The sequence below is a fragment of the Hemiscyllium ocellatum genome, chromosome 35 (genome assembly GCF_020745735.1).
Source record: "Hemiscyllium ocellatum isolate sHemOce1 chromosome 35, sHemOce1.pat.X.cur, whole genome shotgun sequence".
Classification (NCBI taxonomy): domain Eukaryota; kingdom Metazoa; phylum Chordata; class Chondrichthyes; order Orectolobiformes; family Hemiscylliidae; genus Hemiscyllium; species Hemiscyllium ocellatum.
The window spans coordinates 12508586-12530962 of record NC_083435.1 but is presented as its reverse complement, the minus strand read 5'-3'; the positions used below and the strand labels follow the sequence as shown (position 1 = coordinate 12530962).

Genomic DNA, 22377 nt, shown 5'->3' with positions numbered 1-22377 from the left:
GGTTGAACAGTTCATCCACTTTACCAACACCTTCCACCCCGACCTCAAATTTACCTGGACCATCTCAGACTCCTCCCTCCCCTTCCTAGACCTCTCCATTTCTATCTCGGAAGACCGGATCAACACGGACATTTACTATAAACTGACCGACTCCCACAGCTACCTAGACTACACCTCCGCCCAGCCTTTCCCCTGTAAAAACACCATCCCATACTCCCAATTCCTTCGTCTCCGCTGCATCTGCTCCCAGGAGGACCAATTCCAAGACCGAACAACCCAGATGGCCTCCTTCTTCAAAGACCGCAATTTCCCCCCAGACGTGATTGACGATGCTCTCCACCGCATTCCCGCTCCACCACTCTTGAGCCCCGCCCCTCCAATTGCCACCAGGACAGAACTCCACTGGTCCTCACCTACCATCCCACCAACCTCCATATACATCATATCATCCATCGTCATTCCCGCCACCTCCAAACGGACCGCACCAACAGAGATATATTTTCCTCCTCACCCCTATCAGCATTCCGAAAAGACCACTCCCTCCGTGACTCCCTCGTCAGGTCCACATCCACCACCAACCCAATCTCCAGTCCTGGCACCTTCCCCTGCAACTGCAAGAAATGCAAAACTTGCGCCCACACCTCCACCCTTACCTCCCTCCAAGGCCCCAAGGGATCCTTCCATATCTGCCACAAATTCATCTGCACTTCCACACATATCATTTACTGCAGCTGCTGCACCCAATGTGGCCTCCTCTATATTGGGGAGACAGACTGCCTACTTGCAGCATGTTTCAGAGAACACCTCTGGGACACCCGGACCAACCAACCGAACCACCCCATGGCTCAACACTTCAACTCCCCCTCCCACTCCACCAAGGACATGCAGGTCCTTGGACGCCTCCATCACCAGACCATAGCAACACGATGGCTGGAGGAAGAGCGCCTCATCTTCCGCCTAAGAATCCTCCAATCACAAGGGATGAACTCAGATTTCTCCAGTTTCCTCATTTCCCCTCCCCCCCACCTCGTCTCAGTCAAATCCCTCGAACTCAGCACTGTCTTCTTAACCTGCAATCTTCTTCCTGACCTCTCCGCCCTACCCCCACTCCGGCCTATCACCCTCACTTTGACCTCCTTCCACCTATCACATTTTCAACGACCCTCCCCCAAGTCCCTCCTCCCTACCTTTTATCTTAAGCCTGCTTGGCACACTCTCCTCATTCCTGAAGAAGGGCTCATGCCCGAAACGTCGATTCTCCTGTTCCTTGGATGCTGCCTGACCTGCTGTGCTTTTCCAGCAACACATTTTCAGCTTTGATCTCCAGCATCTGCAGTCCTCACTTCCTCCTATAAATTCCGTGCCCTGTGATCCTGCCCACTAGCTACCTGACGAAGGAGCAGCGCTCCTAAAGCTTGTACTTCAAAATAAACCTGCTGGACTATCACCTGGTGTTGTGTGATTTGGAACTTTGTCCACCCCAATCCAACACCGGTCCGTCCACATCATGCAGGATTGACACTAACTGCTGATAATATAAACTTTGATGCCAGCTACTTTTTTTCCCGTCACTTCCACTCCCCACACACTTATTCTATAGTGATCTGACCTGGTGTCTCCCTGGATAGACGCCAAGTGCACCGGCGGTGAAATGATTCAGTGTCCCCTTGGAAAGACTCCCCTGAGCCCATTCTGTGAACTACTGACTGATTCATTGCCTCATCTCGAATACCGTCATGTAGCGCCACCTCCCGCCTGTGGAGCAACATTACAGGCAGGAAGGTCCCCGGGTTCCTGCAGCTCACAGCTCATTCTACCCAGTCAGTCCCTCTCTACAATTGAGCTTCTATTTGTTTCTTCTCTCCCCCTCCTTCTTTTCCTTAACCCTACACAGCTCTTTGCAATTCTTTCAGTTCCCTGTTCCGATAGGGGGTTTATCCCCGTAATGTTAACCTGGCTTCTCTCCCCACCCGTCACTGAGACCGACCCTCATCCGTTTACAGCTGGCAGGACGCTGGGGGACGGGGTGAAATTATGGGATGGATTTATTAGTGGTTTTTCCTACTGCAGATCGTCAGCGGGGCGGAGTTATTCCCATCAATATTCAGTCCTGGACTGAAGATGGGAAAGAGCCTCTCGGTGAAAGTGTGGGTGAAAGTGTGGAGATGGGACATGGTGTCCGCATTGTAAAATGACACCTGTCCTCCCTCATAGTCCAGGAAAACCCCGATCTTCCGGGGATTCACACTATGGGTGAATGGTGTCGGTGAGGGGGAGGTGGCGGCAAAGTAACCACTCCCTGGAATCAGTCCCACAGTCCAGTTTCCGGACTCGGGGTTCAAGATATTGACTCTTTTCCTGTCCAAAGATTCTCGGGCCACTCCCAGACCCCATTCCGTCTTTCCTCCCACCTCCACCTCCCAGTAATGTCTCCCGGATGTAAATCCTTGTGATCCAAGAACAAAGGGTAAGGGATCAAATCTCTCCGGGGAGTCAGGGAGCGGCTGCCGTTTGTCTCCGAGTCTCACACTGGTCCGGTCCTCAGACAGGATGAGCCAGGGATTCGCTGTGTTCGGATCCAGAGTCAGAGAGGCTGGAGCTGGGGGAGAGATCAAATAACACCGTCAGAGAGAGAGAGAGGGAGAGAGGAATTGAGAACGCGTGATGTGGGGGAGGGGGTTCAAAAAGGTGAGGGGGGCAGAAGAGAACATGAACACGTGTGTGTAGAAGGACAGGGTTATCAGAGGGAGTAGAGTGAGTGGGTAAAGGGAAACAATAATAGGGAAAGGTAGGAGCAGACAGAGCATATGACAAGGAAAGAGAGGCAAAAGAATGATCAGATGTCGTTTAAGGGTCTTTCTGTTGAATGTGAAATCAAAGGTGCAGGACTGGAGGCGAGTGAATTGATGGTAGATGGCAGCGAGGGTGCTGGAAAGGATTATTGGAGGGGGAGGTCAGAGAGTGAGGGATGAAAAGGGAAATTATGTTAGAAGAGACTCGGGCAATGAGATTATGGGGGAGTGGGGGGGGGAATAGGAAAATGACAAGTAGAAATGGCAATGTTAAGGATTTGGGTAGTATGGGATGAGAGAGAGAGGATGGCATCATTGGTGTTCAGCTTTTCAGTTGCCGGGGTGTGAAGCTCTGAGATTCTCTATCACTCCACAGCACATTTATTTCCTATGAGACTCCTTAAAATCTATGCTTCCATGAAGATCTTGGTCACTTGAAATTATATCTTGTTATGCGGCTGTATTGAATTATCAAATCATAGCTGCTGGGAAGTATATTTGTGAGAGGATTATCACATTGTAAGTGCTAATGAAATATGAATTATGGAGCTATAGACATAGAGTTGACAAAATGTTTCAGTCCAATTTGAACATGCTGACCAGATATCCTAAACTGGTCTAGTCCTATTTGCCAGCATTTGGTCATATCCCCCAAATCCTTCTTCTTCATATTCCCTTCTAGATACCTTTTAAATGTTATAATTGTACCAGCCTCCACCACTTCCTTTGGAAGCTCATTCCATACACGCATCACCAAGTGCATGAAAAAGTTGTCCTTAGGTCCTTTTTAAATCTTTGCCCTCTCACTCCAAATCTGTGTCCCCTAGTTTAGATTCCTCTACCCTGGAGAAAAGGCTAATCACCCTATCCATGCCTGTCATGATTTTATAAACCTCTATAAGGTCACACCTCAGTGTCTGATGCTCCAGGAAAAATAGCCGCAGTCTTTTCAGCCTTTCCCTATTGCTCAAACTCTGCATTCCTGGTAAGATCTTTGCTTTCCCTCAAACCTACCTGAATTAAAGTCAATCTGCTATTCCTCGGCCTATCAGCTGATCTGATCAAGGTCTCTGAAATAACCTTCTTCATTGTCCATGACATCAAATTCGTAAAAAGGGAGGGATAATAGGTGCTAGTGGAGTGTGAGCAAGTATGAGACTCAGGAGAGAGAGGAAAGGAAAAGGAAGCAGTAAGAAGAAAAAAAGAGCTAGGAGAAAAGTATGGGAAGAAGAGGCAAGAGGCAGATAGGGAGAGAATAGTAAGAGGTGAGAGAAAGAGGGAGAGCAAAAGAAGAGGGCTGTTCCACAAAATGTCATACTCGACTCACAGCATTAAATCTATTTCTTTCCAAAGTTACTGCCAGATATATAATTTTTTACAGCACTTCGTTTTTAGATCAGAAGGTGCATTCAGTAGAAGTGGCAATCTAAGCAAAAAGCTGCAGCAAATCTGGAAATCTGTGGAAGACTATTGGAATTCAGCTCTTAGGAAGGGAAATTACTCAATCATTAAAGTTCTGTATTCCACTGTCAGGACAGACCATAAGTAGTGGCATGTTGATATGAAACAGTGAACAAGTCCCTGAGTCCCTGAGGCCTCAACATTGACTCTGGAGACTAATAATGCAAAGGAAAAAGCTGAAAATTATGCACCCATATAAGTAGATAATTTTTCTTGGCCTTCTCATGAAATCTTCTAGGAGAAAGTGAGGACTGCAGATGCTGGAGATCAGAGCTGAAAATGTGTTGCTGGAAAAGTGCAGCAGGTCAGGCAGCATCCAAGGAGCAGGAGAATCGACATTTCGGGCATAAGCCCTTCTTCAGGAATGAGGAAAGTGTCCAGCAGGCTAAGATAAAAGGTAGGGAGGAGAGACTTGGGGGAGGGGTGTTGGAAATGCGATAGGTGAAAGGAGGTCAAGGTGAGGGTGATAGGCCGGAGTGGGGGTGGGGACGGAGAGGTCAGGAAGAAGATTGCAGGTTAGGAGGGCGGTGCTGATTTCGAGGGATTTGACTGAGACAAGGTGGGGGGAGGGGAAATGAGGAAACTCGGGAAATCTGAGTTCATCCCTTGTGGTTGGAGGGATCCTAGACGGATGATGAGGCGCTCTTTCTCCAACTGTCGTGTTGCTATGGTCTGATGATGGAGGAGCCCAAGGGCCTGCATGCCTTTGGCGGAGTGCGAGGGGGAGTTGAAGTGTTGAGCCATGGGGTGGTTGGGTTGGTTGGTCTGGGTGTCCCAGAGGTGTTCCCTGAAACATTCCGCAAGTAGGTAGCCTGTCTCCCCAATATAGAGGAGGCCACATCGGGTGCAGCGAATGCAGTAAATGATGTGTGTAGAGGTGCAGGTGAATTTGTGGCAGATATGGAAGGATCCCTTGGGGCCTTGGAGGGAAGTAAGGGGGGAGGTGTGGGCGCAAGTTTTGCATTTCTTGCGGTTGCAGGGGAAGATGCTGGGAGTGGAGGTTGGGTTGGTGGGGGGTGTGGACCTGACGAGGGAGTCATGGACGGAGTGGTCTTTTTGGAATGCTGATAGGGGAGGGGAGGGAAATATATCTCTGGTGGTGGGGTCCGTTTGGAGGTGGCGGAAATGACGTCGGGTGATACGATGTATAAGGTGGTTGGTGGGGTGGTAAGTGAGAACCAGTGGGGTTCTGTCCTGTTGGCAATTGGAGGGGCGGGGCTCAAGGGCAGAGGAGTGGGACATGGAGGAGATGCAGTGGAAGGCATTGTCGATCATGTCTGGGGGGATATTGCGGTCTTTGAGGAAGGAGGCCATCTGAGTTGTATGGTATTGGAACTGGTCCTCCTGGGAGCAGATGCGGCGGAGACGAAGGAATTGTGAGTACGGTGTGGCGTTTTCAAAGGGGGCAGGATGGGAGGAGGTGTAGTCTAGGTAGCTGTGGGAGTCAGTCGGTTTATAGTAAATGTCGGTGTTGATTTGGTCATCCGAGATAGAAATGGAGAGGTCTAGGAAGGGGAAGGAGGAGTCTGAGATGGTCCAGGTAAATTTGAGGTCGGGGTGGAAGATGTTGGTAAAGTGGATGAACTGTTCAAACTCCTCGTGGGAGCACGAGGCAGCGCTGCATCTGCTCCCAGGAGGAACCATCCCATACTCCCAATTCCTTCATCTCCGCCGCATCTGCTCCCAGGAGGACCAGTTCCAATACCGTATGTATCGGCGCTGCCTCGTGCCCCCACGAGGAGGTTGAACAGTTCATCCACTTTAGCAACACCTTCCACCCCGACTGCAAATTTACCTGGACTGTCTCAGACTCCTCCCTCCCTTTCCTAGACCTCTCCATTTCCATCTCAGACGACCGAATCAACACGGACATTTACTATAAACCGACTGACTCCAACAGCTACCTAGACTACACCTCCTCCCACCCTGCCCCCTGTAAAAACGCCATCCCATACTCCCAATTCCTTTGTCTCCACTGCATCTGCTCCCAGGAGGACCAGTTCCAATACCGTACAACTCAGATGACTTCCTTCTTCAAAGAGCGCAATTTCCCCCCAGACGTGATCGATGATGCCCTCCACTGCATCTCCTCCACTTCCCGCTCCTCTGCCATTGAGCCCTGCCCCTCCAATCGCCACAAGGACAGAACCCCACTGGTCCTCACCTTCCACCCCACCAACCTCCATATATGTCGTATCATCCGTCGTCATTTCCGCCACCTCCAAACGGACCCCACCACCAGAGATATATTTCCCTCCCCTCCCCTCTCAATGTTCCAAAAAGACCACTCCCTCTGTGACTCCCTCGTCAGGTCCACACCCCCCACCAACCCAACCTCCACTCCCAGCACCTTCCCCTGCAACCGCAAGAAATGCAAAACTTGCGCCCACACCTCCCCCCTTACTTCCCTCCAAGGCCCCAAGGGATCCCTCCATATCTGCCACAAATTCATCTGCACCTCCACACACATCATTTACTGCATCCGCTGCACCCGATGTGGCCTCCTCTATATTGGGGAGACAGGCCATCTACTTGCTGAACGTTTCAGGGAACATCTCTGGGACACCCGGACCAACCAACCCAACCACCCCATGGCTCAACACTTCAACTCCCCCTCCCACTCCACCAAGGACGTCCTTGGACTCCTCCATCGCCAGACCATAGCAACACGACGGTTGGAGGAAGAGCACCTCATCATCCGCCTAGGAACCCTCCAACCACAAGGGATGAACCCAGATTTCTCTAGTTTTCTCATTTCCCCTCCCCCCACCTTGCCTCAGTCAAATCCCTCAAACTCAGCACCGCCTTCCTAACCTGCAATCTTTTTCCTGACCTCTTCGCCCCCACCCCCACTCTGGCCTATCATCCTCACCTTGACTTCCTTCCACCTATCGCATTTCCAACACCCCTCCCCCAAGTCCCTCCTCCCTACCTTTTTTCTTAGCCTGCTGGACACACTTTCCTCATTCCTGAAGAAGGGCTCATGCCTGAAACATCGACTCTCCTGCTCCTTGGATGCTGCCTGACCTGCTGCGCTTTTCCAGCAACACATTTTCAGCTTCTCATGAAATCCCCAACATCACTGATGTCAATCTTCACTCAATATTGTTGACTCTACATGATATCACAAAATGTTTGAAGGCGTGGAGTGCAACAGAATATATAGTTCCAAAGCAGCCCAGAGGAAATGAGTTCCAAAATTATATGCTTTTTAAACCAATTTTCCTGGTATAGTTACAATACAGGTATTTTAGTCTCCATGTGGAAAATAGCTCATATATGTCTTCTTTGCATAAAGCAAGAACATTCAGTGTAGCCAATTACTGACCCAATGACTTGCTCTCAATCACCAACAGAATAATGAAAGTTGTTAAAAAGCAACATTCGCTAAAAAAAACTATCCATTTGAATTCTGTCACAGCCAATTAGCCCAAAATATCATACAGACATAGTTCACACATATGTGAAAAAGGCAGAAGATGCTAGTCAAGAATTTTTTTCTCCTTTAGTTGGATGTGGCCAATGCTGGTTGGGACAGCTTTTATTTTTCATCCCCAATTAGTCTTGAATATCTTCTGAACTGTGCAGAAGGGAGTTCCAGAATTCCGATATAATGACGGTGTAGGGGTGACAATATATTACCCTATCAGGACAATGTGTGCCATAGATGGGACCTTACATATAGTGGAGTCTCTTTGTATCTGTTTTTTTTTGTCCTTCTAGGTGGGTAAATGTTGAAGGTACTACTGTCTTCGATTTGCTGAGTTGTTGCATTGTCTCTCGTAGATGCTGAACCCTGCTGCCACTGTGAGTAGGTATTGAGTGAGTGAATATTTAAAGTGGTGAATGTAATGGTAATCAAATGAACTTTCCTGAATCTTTTTGAGCATCTTAAATGTTGGTGGAGCTGCAATCATCCAGGCAAGTTGAGAGTATGCCTTCAAACTCTTGACTTGTGGAATATGGACATGCAACGGGAACTCAGGAGGTGAGTTACTTGTCACATGATTCCCAGCCTCTGACTTGCTGTTCCAGCCACAGGATTTACATCGCTGTCCAGTTTAGTTTCTGGCCATGTCAGCACCTAAGCTATTTATAGTGGAGCAGTTGTGTTCTTTCCAATGCAGCTTTGTGTATTTATCATATCTATATCTTCTAACCTAGAATGCTCATACATACCAGTCCTCTCTTGTGAAGAACAATGTCGCAACTTAAGTTGCTTGATCTCAGCAAACAGAATCATAGTTTAAACTCAATCCCTTCAATATCTCTGTGTACCACAGAGATATTGCATTAAGAAAACTTACCTAATTCTCCACTGGAAATTCAATTTCACGTTCTGAAATCAGTGCTCTATTCCTTTGGCTCTACAGATCTTTTCACTGCTTTCAAAGAGCCAATGGCTCCAGGCACCCAGTGAAATTCAGAAAGCAAAATGTAAAAGCAGAGAGGCTTCAGAGGAGCAATCATCCAGTCACATAATTTGGGACCTTGGGTCCCCTTTTGTTAAAATCAAGTGAAATAATGTGAGTTTTACCCGGGTTAATGCCGCGCATCAATTCTTTCCACGTTATGTACTGTAAGGGACCTTTGAAGTTTCCAATAGACAGAGCGGATTCTGCTGTTGAAGGGAGGTGACACTCGTCGTTGATCCTGTGCATATTAAGCAATCGATTTTACAAATTCTGCTTTGGTAGAAAATACTGTAAAATCCTCAAACAATCCTAATTTTCAATATGCTTAAGCATGAAGTACTATAAATCATTGGCAACACATTTCCGAGTGAATCTAACAAACTGCAAAATTTCAGTGTGAAACGTCTTACCTTTTCTTCAGACGAGTTTCATTCTGAAAAAAAAATCGCAAATATTTAGTTTGATGGTAAGGGGAAAGACAGGCCGGCTGCTGAAATCAACAGACACAACACGGAAGTGTAAACTGATCCATTTTGGAAGGAAGATTGAGGAGACGATAAAATGAACTGGACTGGCCATCAGTCCCGCTCACAGACACAGTGACTCTCACACTTCCACTGTACCAGACACACCCACACACTCTCCACATGGAACTGGCACTGGATTACTATGGGAGTTCCAAGAGGTAATTTCGCTCGGGGAATACGGAACTAATGGCAAAGTATCAAGCTTCATCCCCCGGATTCTCCAAAAGAAGGTGAAAGCCAATCCTTTGCTAACAAGTTGCACAGACGCCATTTTAATTCGGTTTCTACTTTTCAGTGAAAGTGCATGTGCACAGTTCACAGAGATTGCGGAAGTTTCATTGAACTAACCCACAATACATTCCCTCACCTTCAGAAATATCAGCTCGTCTTTTTGCTCCATTTGTTTCTGTACAATTGAGAGATTCTCCTCAATAGAATTTAAATTGTCCTGAATCTCTCGAAGGTTTTTCTGCATTGATTCCATAATCCTCTCCTCTTCTTCCCTGAGATCTCTGAGTAAACGCTGCTCTTTCTCGGTGAGAATCTGGTGCATTTTAGTGAACTCGGATGTGATGTGGGTCTGCAGACTGCTCGCCTGTTCCTACCAAATGAAATGTGAAACCTCATTAATGTCCCGCGGTAAAGGGAACAAAACTAACCGAGATCCCAGAAAATCAGCACAGGGAGACCTTACCCTCACTTCGGAAATCTTCCGTTTCTGGGTCAGTTCCATTTGTACAGCTGTCGATTTCTTTTCTGTGAGAGAATTTAAGGAGCATTTCAACTGATCCTGGGAGTGACAACGAAAAAAAAGCAGAAATTAGAACGTGAAAATGTGATAAACACATAATCTTACAAAATATTTCCACTTTACCCTGTAGTATTTAATAGCTTCTTTAATCTGTATGAAGCGGTGCTCTCTGTGTTCCGGAGCAGTGACACAATCCACACAGATCAATTTCTTGTCAGTTTCACAAAACAGCTTCAGTTCTTCCTGATGTACCTCACAGTGAGATTTACTCTCATTCTCTTGAGGATCCAGCTTTAATTTGCGAGCTTTCTCGGCCAGATTCGCTAAGGCCCGATTTACCCTGAGATTTGTTTCCGGAAACTCCTCTCTACATTCCGGGCAGTTTATCTCCTTCTTTTCCCAACTCTGGGTGATACAGGAGCGGCAGAAGTTGTGTCCACACTCCAGGATAACCGGATCGGTGAAGAAATCCAGACAAATGGGACAAATGGCCTCTTCGGCCCAACTCTTAATCTGCTGTCTGGAAGCCATGTTCACCCTGTAACTCAAACCGATGGGATTTTGGATTCCTTCAGCTTTTGCAGGGATTCGGGGAGAAATATTTATTTGCTCTAGACCTTCACACGAGGTTAACAGTGTGAAAGCTAAATAGGTTTAGAGGAAGACTGGCTGTGGTCGGATTACAAAACTCAGCCGGGTGTGGTTAAAGCCCCAGGGAACATTGTCAGTTGAATTCGAGATTCCAAGAACTTTGGTCGTGTCTGAACTCGCTGCGGGTCAAATTTTCGTGGTGTTTCACCAAATTACATACGTAATCATCTGGTTTGCTCTGCTTCCAATGTCAATGACTCAATTCGGATGATAGCTACAGAGAAGAGGGGCTCGCCAAGTGAAGTTCGGGGTTACCTATGAGGAAGCGAAGCGTGCGTTTTGGTAAAAAATCCAGGATTCTACCCAAACACGTTAAAACCAAAGGAGTTGATCTGGGCCGCGGAGATTGCTGCGAAAGTGGGAAACGATTCAGCAACCGGAACATTAGCTGTTTCTCTCTCCACAGAAGTTGCCAGCCCTGACCAGATCCTTCAGTGCTTTCCGTTGATAATTCCGAATTCTAACACCCGCACTATTTTGTTCCCCCCCCCAAACACGCTCAAGCACAACTCCTCAGTTGCTAGCAGGTGGCGTGGCGGCTCAGTGGGTAGCGCTGCTGCTGCTGCCTTGCAGCCCCAGGGACCCGGATTCAAATGTCGATGTGGGGAGTTTGCACGTTCTCACCGTGTCTGCGTGAGTTTATTCCGGTTTCCTCCCACAGTCCAAAGATATGCAGGTTAGGTGAATTAGCCATGCTAAATTGCCCATAGTGTTCAGGGATGTGCTGATTAGGTGGATTATTCAGGGGGGAATATACAGTAATAAGGGAATAGGTCTGGGTGGGTTCTTGTTTGGAGGGTCGGTGTGAACTTACTGGGCCGAAGGGCCTGTTTCCACACTGTCGGAATTCTAAGTACAGTATACGTGCTTATGAAGATTGTATGTCTTGCCAATTTACTAGAAGAACAGTCATACTGGACTCGAAATGTTCATTTTATTCCTCTCTCCACAGAGGCTGCCAGACCTCTGGAGATGTTCCATCATTTATTCTTTGTTTTATTTTCACAGATGACATGGCGGCTATATTTAGGGGGTGATATTGCTGGGAATGCGTCCAGGGAAGTTATTTGAGTGGGACTGAGAAATAAAGAATAGATTCGGATTGTATCATCGAACTCCCAGTAGTCAGCAGGAAACAGTTTTGTGAGGAGATCTTCTATCTGTAAGAATAATCGAGTGGTTACAGTAGCGGATTTTAACTTTCCAAACATGGACTGTGATTAAGGGTTTAGATGGAGAGTTATTTGTTAAGTGTGTACAAGAAAATTTTCTGATTCAGTAGGTGGATGTGCCAACTGGAGAAGATGCAAAACTTGTCCACTCTTGGAAACTAAAGCAGGGCAGGTCATCAGTGGTGTCAGTGGGGAAGGACTTTGGGGCCTGTGACCATAGTTCTACTAGTTTTAAAATGATGACGGAAGAGGATAGATCAGTTCTAAAAGTTAAACATCTAAATTGGAGTCAGGCCAATTTTGATGGGATTAGGCAAGAATTTCCAAAAGCCGATTGGGGGTCGATGTTTGCAGAGAAAGGGATGGCTGGAAAATGGGAAATCTTTATAAAATGAGATAACGAGAATCCAGAGACAGTATATTCCTGTTAGGCTGAAGAGCAAGTCTGATAGGTGGAGAGAATGCTGGCTGACTAGAGAAATTGAGCTTTTAGTCAAGAATAAGAAGGAAGCATATAGCAGGTATAGAGAGCAGAGATTAAGTGAATCCCGAGAAGAGTATAAAAGCAGCTGGAGTATACTTAAGAGGGAAACCAGGAGGGCAATAAGGGGAGATGAAATAGCTTTGTCAAATAGGGTTAAGGAGAATCCAAAGGGATTCTACAAATGCATTAAGGACAAAAGAGTAACTAGTGTGAGAATAGTGCCCCTTAAAGATCAACAAGATCACTGATGTGAGAAACTGCAGGAGATGGGGAGATACTAAACAAATATTGGTCTTTACTGTGGAGAAGGTTATGGTAGGAGAGAATGTGGGGAAATAAATAGTCATATCTTGGAAAAGTCCCCCCATTACAGAGGAGGTGGTGCTGGATGTCTTAAAATTGATAAATGTAGCTAAATCTCCGAAAGGTGATCTGGTGTACCCAAGAACTTTGTGGTAAGCTAGGGAAGAGATTGTTGGGCCCCTTGCTGAGATATTTGTATCATCAATAGCCACATGCAATGTGCCAGAAGACTAGAGGTTGGCTAAATTAGTGCCACTATTAAGGAAAGGTAAGGAAAAGGCAGGGAACTGTAGACCGGTGAGCCTACGTCGGTGGTGAGCAAGCTGTTGGAGGGATTCCTGAGAGACAGGATTTCTAAATATTTGGAAAGGCAAGGACTGATTAGGGATCATCAACATGACTTTGTACATGGGAAATCATGTCTCACAAACTTGATTGAGTGTTTTGAAGAAGTAACGAAAAGGATTGATGAGGGCAGACTGGTGGACATAATCTATATGGACTTCAGTAAGGCATTCAAAAAGTTTCACCATGGTAGACTGGTTAGCAATGTTAGATCACATGGAATTGAGGGAAAATTAATGACTTGAATACAGAACTGGCTTAAAGGTAGAAGACAGAGGGTAGTGGTGGAAGATTGCTTTTCAGACCGGAGGCCTGAGACCAGTGGTGTACTAAAGGATCAGGGCTGGGTCCACTGCTTTTTGTCATTTATATACATGATTTGGATGTGAGCATAGGAGGTATGTTTAGTAAGTTTGTAGATGACACCAAAATTGGACATTTAGTAGACAGTGAAGAAAGTTACATCAGAGTATCACCAGATCTTGATCAAATGGGCCAATAGGCTGAGGAGAGCCAGATGGAGTTTAATTTAGATAAGGATGAGGAAAGACAAATCAGAGCAGGACTTATAGAGTCATAGAAATGTACAGCATGGAAACAGACCCTTTGGTACAACTCGTCCATGCCAACCAGTTATCCCAACCCAATCTAGTCCCACCTGCCAGCACCCAGCCCCATGTCCCTCCAAACCCTTCCTATTCAGATAACAATCCAGGTGCCTTTTAAATGTTGCAATTGTACTAGCCTCCACCATTTCCTCTGACAGCTCATTCCATATATGTATCACCCTCTGTGTGAAAAAGTTGCTCCTTAGGTCTCTTTCATATCTTTCCCCTCTCACCATAAACCTCTGCCCTCTAGTTCTGGACTCGCCCACCCTAGGGCAGAGACTTTGTCTGTTTATCCTATCCATGCCCCTCATGATTTTATAAACCTCTATAAGGTCACCCCTCAGCCTCCGACGCTCCCCGGAAAACAGCCCTAGCCTAGTCAACTTCTCCTTATTGCTCAAATCCTCCAATCTTGGCGACATTCTTACAAATCTTTTCTGAACCCTTTCAAGTTTCACAACATCCTTCTGATAGGAAGGAGACCAGAATTGCACGCAATATTCCAACAGCGGGTTTACCAATATCCTGTACAGCCACAACATGACCTCCCAACTCCTGTACTCAATACTCTGACCAATAAAGGAAATCATACCAAATGCCTTCTTAACTATCCTATCTACCTGTGAATCCATTATCAAGCAGCTATGAAACTGCACTTCAAGATCTCTTTATTCAGCAAGACTGTCTTGGACCTTACCATTCAGTGTATAAGTCCTGCTAAGATTTGCTTTCCCAAAATTCAGCATCTCACATTTATCTGAATTAAACTCCATCTGCCACTTCTCAGTTCATTGGCCCATCTGATCAAGATCCTATTGTAATCTGCGGTAACCTTCTTCACTCTCCACTACACCTCCAATTTTGGTGTCATCTGTAAAGTTACTAAGTGTACCTCTTATGCTCACATCCAATAGTAATGGCTTGGGGAGTATTGCCAAACAAAGAGACCTTGGGGTGCAAGTTCACAGTTCCTTGAAAGTGGAGTTGCAGGTAAACAGTTTGATGTCAAAGGCCTTCATTGATCAGTGCACTGAATATAAGAGTTGGGATGTCATGTTGCAGGACATTGGTTAGGGCACTTTTGGAATACTGTATGTGATTCTGATCTCCCTGCTACAGGAAGAGTGTTGTAAAACATGAAAGGGTTCAAATAAGATTGAAAAGGATGTTACCAGGGTTGGAGGGTTTCAGCTATAGGGAGAGGCTGAATAGATTGGGGCTATTTTCCCTGGAGTGTCGGAGGCTGAGGGGTGACATTATAGAGGTTTATAAAATCATGAGAGGCAATGGATAGGGTAAATACATAAGATATTTTCCTTGGGGTGGTGAGTCTAAAACTAGAGGCCATAGATTTAGTGTGAGAGGGGAAAGATTTAAAGGGTCCTAAGAGGCAATATTTTCACTCAGAGGGTGGTGCATGTATGGAACAAAATGCCAGATGAAGTGTGGTACAATTACAATATTCAAAAGACATCTGGATGGGTATCTGAATAGAAAGGGTTTAGAGGGATATGGGCCATATCCTGGCATATGGGTTTAGATTAATTTAAGATTTCTGGTCATCATGGATGAGTTGAACCAAAGAATCAGTTTCCAAGCTGTACATCTTTATGACATTATGAAGAGTGGAAGGGTGTTTTGCCGACTGAAGGTCCATTACTAGTGATGTTCTACTAGGACGTCCGCTATTTATGATATATATTATTGACTTGGATGAAAATGTAGAGTGGTGGGTTAGTGAGTTTACAGACAATGCAAAGATCAGTGGAGTTGTGGATATTTTAGTAGCTTGTCAAAGGGTACAGTGGGATATAGATCAGTGGCAGGTATGTGTGGAGAAATGGCAGATGGAGTTTAATCCGGGTAAGTGTGAGGTGCTACACCTTGGGAGATCAAATGTTAAGGAAAACTTTATAGTTAATGGTAGGTGCCTGTACAACATTGATGTACAGAGTGATCTTGGGGTTTAAGTCCATAGCTCTCTGAAAGTGGCCAGGCAAATAGATTGGGTGGTAGAGAAGGCTTGTAGCATGCCTGCCTTTATTATTCAGGAAATTGAATACAAGAATCAGCTTTATAGGACTGTGGTTAGGCCACACTCAGAATATTGCGTTCACTTCTGGTCCACACATTAAGAAGGATGTTGAGGCTTCAGAGGGGATGCAGAAGAGGTTTGCCAGGATGCTGCCTGGATTCGAAGGTATGAGCAACGAGGAAATGTTGTTTTCTCTGGAGCGGCAGAGGCTGATGGGAAGCTTGACAGAAGTCTATAAAGTTCTGAGGTGCATAGTTAGAGTTTACTGTCGGAGTCTTTTTCCCAGAGTTGAAATGTCTATTACGAGAGAACCTGCAGTTAAGGTGAGAAGGGGAAAAGTGCAAAGGAGTTTTGAGGGCCAAGTTTTTTACACACTGTGGTTGTGGTCTGGAATGAACTGCCATGGGTGCTGGCAGATACGAAAGAGGTATTTAAGAGAGTTTTAGATAAGCACATGTGTAAGCAAGGAATAGAGGGATATGGACCAATGGCTGGCAAAAGGGATTAGTTTAATTTGGCATCAAGTATGGCATAGCATTGTGGGGCGAAGGGTCCATTCCTGTGCTATACTGTTCAATGTTCTATGACTCTACGGTATAATTCTAATTCGAAAGATTTTAATAAATAGTGTGTTTAATTATTAGTTTAAAAATACAAATAATTACATAATGATTTAAGGACAATTTCACTGATATAAACAGTGAGGAGATCAATAAATGAGAGATAATCATAACATTGCCTCTGGTAACACTCTGGTGTGTAATGACTCCACCATTATACATTGATGGCATATGCAACAGATCAGTTCCTGTATCACACTCACCACAGACAGATTGTCAAATCGCAGCAGTCTCACTTTATGTCGATGTTGAAATAACATCAGATTAGTTTCCTGTTTCATCGTATGAAAAGATCTGCCATGAATTTGGACTGTATGGCATAAAAATACAAAGTGAGGGATAAAATCAAGCAAAAGGATAAATGTATTATTCTTAGGCTTAATTCAGTTTTGATGGTTCTCTGAATGTACCTTTGGTGAAGAATCCAAATCGCAGATTATTAACTAGGCTTCTATCTCCAAGTCTGACTGAGAATGCCACAAGTGAGGACTGCAGATGCTAGAGTACCAGAGTTGAAAAATGTGGTGCTGGAAAAACACAGCAGGCCAGGCAGCATCCGAGGAGCAGGAGAATCGAAGTTTCAGGCATAAGCCCTTCCTCAGGAATGAGGCTGGTGTGCCAAGCCAGCTGAGATAAAAGGTAGGGGGGAGGGAATGTGGGGGAGGGGCACTGGGAATACAATAGGTGGAAGGAGGTGAGGGTGAGGGTGATAAGCCAGAAAGGGGGTGGGGGTGGAGAGGTTGGGAAGAAGATTGCAGGTCAATAGGGCAGTGCTGAATCCGAGGGTTGGGCCTGAGATAAGGTGGGGGAGGGGAAATGAGGAAGCTGGAGAAATCCACATTCATCCCGTGTGGTTGGAGGGTTCCCAGGCAGAAGATGAGGCGCTCTTCCTCCAGGCGTCGTGTGGCCAGGGTCTGGCGATGGAGGAGGGCAGGAGCAAATCAGAGGATGGGGCAATTAGGGGTAGTGGAGAGAGGGGCATAGGTTGAGTGGAGATCAGGGTTGTCATTGGTGGAGTGGGAGGGGGAGTTAAAGTGTTCAGTCACAGAACGGTTGGGTTGGTTGGTGCAGGTGTCCTAGAGGTGTTCCCTGAAACATTCCACAAGTAGGCGGCCTGTCTCCCCTATGTAGTCTCCCTGATGTGGTGTTCTCTACATTGGGGAGACAGGCCGCCTACTTGTGGAACCCAATTGCCCCGTGGCTGAAATCTTTAACTCCCCCTCCCTAACCGCAGCAGCTGCGGTTTGTCTCTGAGTCTCACACTTGTACAGTCCTCGGCTAGGATGAGTCTGAGATTTGCTGTGTTTGGATCCAGCGCCAGAGCAGCTGGACCTGGGGGAAGAGAAAATAACACAATCACAGAGATGAGAGAGGGTGAGGGGGAGGTAGAGAGAGGCAGAAAGTTAGAGTAACAGCAAGTTATTTTGAGAGAAGGGTGGGGAACATTGTCAGGAGAGCATGTTTGGGCAGATGCAGTAAGGCAGTGGAGGGCATTTGCGGGAAGAGACTGTGAGGGGAGGGTTCTGGGGAAGGAAGGCTCTTATGGGGGAGTCTATAGTGGGAGAAGAGAGTGTGGGAGGAGATTGTTGGGGTGTAGTAAGACTTGTTAGGATAGGATGGGATATAGTGAGAGGGGATAGTGAGGTAGGTGATTGTGGAGGGGGGGATAGTTAAGGCAGTGGGGGGTCTAGGAAAATGGCACAGTGGTAGGATCGGGCCATGGTGGTGGGAGTGAGTAGGAGGGTGAGTGAGTGGATGGGAGTGTGTGAGAGGGAAAGGTTTCTGAGATTAAAGCTGAGCAGAGGAGGGAGTGTCAAGAGACAGAGTTGAAAAAGGAATGAGGGCAGGAGCAAATCAGAGGATGGGGCAATTAGGGGTAGTGGAGAGAGGGGCATAGGTTGAGTGGAGATCAGGGTTGTCAGTGTCACCAACCAACCCAACCACCCCGTGGCAACACCTCTGGGCCGCCCGGACCAACCAACCCAACCACCCCGTGGCTCAACACTTTAACTCTCCCTCCCACTCCACCGAGGACATGCAGGTCCTTGGACTCCTCCACCGGCAGAACATAACAACACGACGGCTGGAGGAGGAGCGCCTCATCTTCCACCTGGGAACCCTCCAAGCAAAAGGTATGAATTCAGATTTCTCCAGTTTCCTCATTTCCCCTCCCCCCACCTTGTCTCAGTCGGTTCCCTCAACTCAGCACCGCCCTCCTAACCTGCAATCTCCTTCCTGACCTCTCCGCCCCCACCCCACTCCGGCCTATCACCCTCACCTTGACCTCCTTCCACCTATCCCACCTCCATCGCCCCTCCCCCAAGTCCCTCCTCCCTACCTTTTATCTTAGCCTGCTTGGCTACTCTCTCTCATTCCTGATGAAGGGCTTATGCTCGAAACGTCGAATTCCCTATTCCTGAGATGCTGCCTGGCCTGCTGTGCTTTGACCAGCAACACATTTTCAGTGGAGATCAGGGCACAAGATTAGGGGTGAATAGGGAGTAGTGAGAGGAGAATGAGTTTTAGAGAGTAGCAACCAGGATGGGAAGATTAGCTGGACAGAGATTGAGGGGTTAGTGTGGTTGGGCTAGTGCTGTCTGTTTGAGATGGTGAATGAAAAGGTTTGGGAAGAGCCAGGGTAGATAGGAATGTAAAGAAGCAGGAGGGAGGGAGAGCATGAAGTGAGAAACGTAACAAGATGGAAGATTTGAAAGAGTTTGGGGACAGTGTGTTGGTTGGAACAGGAAAGTGAAGGATTGGGGAGAGGATCTTGCAGGGAGAGTGTGGTGAGGAATGGAAACAAGGTGCGAAGAGCAAGGCAAGGGATCAGATTTAGGGAGGGGAGATTTTATGGTGTGGGTGACCAGAATGTTTGGGTGAGGCAGAATGATGAAGATGAGGGATTTGTACAATGATTTAGAGGGAAGGAAATCTGAGGGGAGATTGATGAGGTCTGAGCATTGTGAGGTATTAAGTAAATGGTGAGCAGGAGGGGGAATGAGTGGATGTAGAGATTGTTGTGGAATCTTGGTGGGGGGGCGGTGGTGAGAGTCAGTGCAAGGGTCGTAAGAGTTGAGTGAGTATTCATATGAGGTGAAGGGTTTGAGGGAGAGTAACATGTTGGGGAAGCTCAACAGAGTGGATAGTGAGCAGGAGTGAAGAGTGAGTTGACTTTGAGAAGAGAGTGACTGTGAGATGGCAGAGTTTGATGAAGTGAGGGGGCATTGTTTGGGTGGGGAAATGAGCAAGATTGAAGAGTGATTATGGAGGAAGCTTGTGTGTGGAGGAAGCTTGTGTGTGGAGGAGAGAGAAAGAAGTATATGAGACGGGGTCAGGAGAGATTGTGAGGGAGAGAGAGGGGTATGGAGAAAAATATGGAAGCTGACAGTGAATTGGAAGGCATTCGAAATGACATAAGCAATAGGTTAGGGAACACAAATACAGTCCTTTGTGAGTCTGAAATGGAGAATTGCTAATGGATAAGAAGGAGATGGCAGAATAAATATAGTTACTTTTGTGTAACTATAGTTACACAAAAGTAAAAGGAGAAATCTTTGGAAAATGCTGGTCAGTAAAGGTCTCATGGGAATGAGGAACGGAGAACCATAATATGAGTTAAAAAGTGTTGGTCTAATTAATGGGACTGAAACTTGACACATATGGACATAGGAAATACAAAAAAGAGGTAAACAATTTGGGCCCTTAAGCCTGCTCCACCTTTCAATAAGAAAATGGCTCATCCTAACATCTGTCATGGGAAGGCATTTAGAACCTATGAGAAAAGATAGGACACTTGGGAATCATTAACACGATTAAGTAACATCAGAATAGGTCTATTAAATTCAATTCATGCTGAAATTAAGTAAAAGAAAGCTATACTGGTATGAGGAATGAGCTTGCCTTGGTAAGTAGCAGAATGTTACTTAAAGGAAATAGCAATGGTGAACTTTTAAAGACAAATGGATAAACTGAAACAATTATTCATTCTCATCTGACATAAAAATAAATGGATTACACCCGAAACATCGTCTACTACACCTCCTGATGCTGCCTGGCTTGCTGTATTTTCCAGCCTCCTGCCTATCTCCAAGAAAAATAAATGAGCACAGCTGTTCACTCAGTGCCAGTAACAAGCTGTTATGATCAGCTTTTAGTGCCCTCTTGTGCCATTTGTGAGTTTGCTATATGTTAGCCTGTGTGCCATTCCCTGGAGGGTCAGAGGCTGAGGGGTGACCTTATAGAGGTTAATAAAATCATGAGGGGCATGAATAGAGTAAATAGACAAAGTCTTTTCCCTGGGATGGGGGAGTCCAGAACTGGAGGGCATAGGTTTAGGGTGAGACAGGAAAAATATAAAAGAGACCTAAGAGGCAACCTTTACTCTCAGAGGCTGGTATGTGTATGGAATGAGCTTCCAGAGGAAGTGTTGGAGGCTAATAAAATTGCAACATTTGAAAAGCCTCTGGATGAGTATATGAATAGGAAGGGTTTGGAGGGATATGGGCCAGGTACTGGCAGGTGGCAATAGATTAGATTGGGATCTCTGGTCGGCATGGATGGGTTGGACCAAAGGGTCTGTTTCCATGATGTACATCTCACTGACTCTATTTACCACAACGAGGTGAATTGTGCAACAGTTGTCTTGAAGTTTATTTGTTAAAAAGACTGCACCAGAACAGACTTATACACGTTGTTTGGTTTTTGTGTTACTGATGTGACTGGACATTAGCCAGTCAGAGCAGAGGCAGGACTGGAGCAGATTGAACCTGGGGGTTACCACCAGCAGGAGCCTTTGGATAAAACCCTGAGGAGCAAAGCCTAGATCAAGGTCAGTTGAAATGGTGGTCAGAGCAGAACAGAGTTGGTAGAAATTTCATTGATACCAGAAGTGGACCAGCTGAGGTGATGTTTGGGTTCAAAATGTTACATAGGGTTGACTTCTCAGGAACCAGATGTCAAGATTGCATGAGAAGTGCCTGGAGGGAGATTGCTTGTGTTGAATATGTGGCCAAACAGCTGATATAGGAAGGAGAGCTTCAGACATCTGGGTCATTGGGTTCTCTTCCAGGGCAGTTGGGACTTTGTCAAGAAAAATACTAATACTGGAATGGTACCAATATCCATGCAGAGAGGTTTGTGCTGCCACTCTGGAGAGTTTACTGAGGCAAAGGGGTGTGAAACAGAGCAGTAGGTAAGAACATGGAGTTGTGGAGGAGAAAGCCAACATTATGTCAAATCTAATGGGAAGAACAGGCAAGGCTACGTTAATAAACACAACATGATTAGTAGTCAGATTCATTTTAATGCAAGGATTAGAAGAGGTAGAGCAGGTGAGTTTACAGCCGGGGTTAGTACATTGTGGTAGCCAATACCGAACCTTGGTTGAGAGAAGGACAGAACTGGCAAATTCAGTGTTTTGATGTTTTGTGTGATATAGAGAGGGTTGTAAAAGTATGGAAGAGTCACATTCCTGATTAAGGAGAATGTCACAGCAGCGGGAAGAGAGTACATGTTGGAGGGCTCAATATAAAGGCCACATGGGGAGAACTTTTTGAATAAGTAAGTGCAATCATCATGATGGGGTTACACTATAGGTTTTAAGATAGTTATGGGTAAGACTTAGAGTCACAGAGTCATCGAGTTGTATATCATGGAAACAGATCCTTCAGTTCACCTTGTCCATGCCAACCAGATATCCCTACCTAATCTGGTCCCATCTGCCAGCACCCGGCCCATATCCCTCCAAACCCTTCTTGTTCACATACTCATCCAGATGCCTTTTAAATGTTGCAATCATACTAGCCTCCAGCACTTCTGCTGGCAGCTCATTCCATACATGTACCACCATCTGCGTGAAAACATTGCTCCTTAGAACTCTTTTATATCTTTCCCCTCTCACCCTAAACCTGTGCACTCTAGTTCTGGACTCCTCCACCCCAGGGAAGAGACTTTGTCTATTTATCTTATGCATGCCCCTCATGATTTTATATTCTTCTATAATGTCACCCCTCAACCTCTGCCACTTTGGGGAAAACAGCACTAGCCTATTCAACTTCTCCCTATAGCTCAAATCCTCAATCTTGGCAACATCCTTACAAATCTTTTCTAAACCCTATCAAGTTTCACACCATCTTTCTGATAGGAAGGAGACCAGAATTGCAAACAATATTTCAAAAGTAGGTTTAGCAATGTCCCTTACAGCTGCAACAT

The 22377-nt window shown here is 46.1% G+C and overlaps 1 protein-coding gene across 1 annotated transcript; it reads right to left on the bottom strand.

Annotated features, from left to right (window-relative positions):
• Positions 1–1049: 1049 nt before the first annotated feature.
• LOC132832830 (zinc-binding protein A33-like) lies at positions 1050–11168 on the bottom strand. The gene is made up of 6 exons (XM_060851001.1): positions 10070–11168; positions 9890–9985; positions 9563–9796; positions 9079–9101; positions 8791–8906; positions 1050–2599 (listed from the first exon to the last, which is right to left on the bottom strand). The coding sequence occupies exons 1-6, from the start codon at positions 10475–10477 to the stop codon at positions 2049–2051; spliced, it is 1428 nt and encodes a 475-aa protein (XP_060706984.1). The 5' UTR covers positions 10478–11168; the 3' UTR covers positions 1050–2048.
• Positions 11169–22377: the final 11209 nt, after the last annotated feature.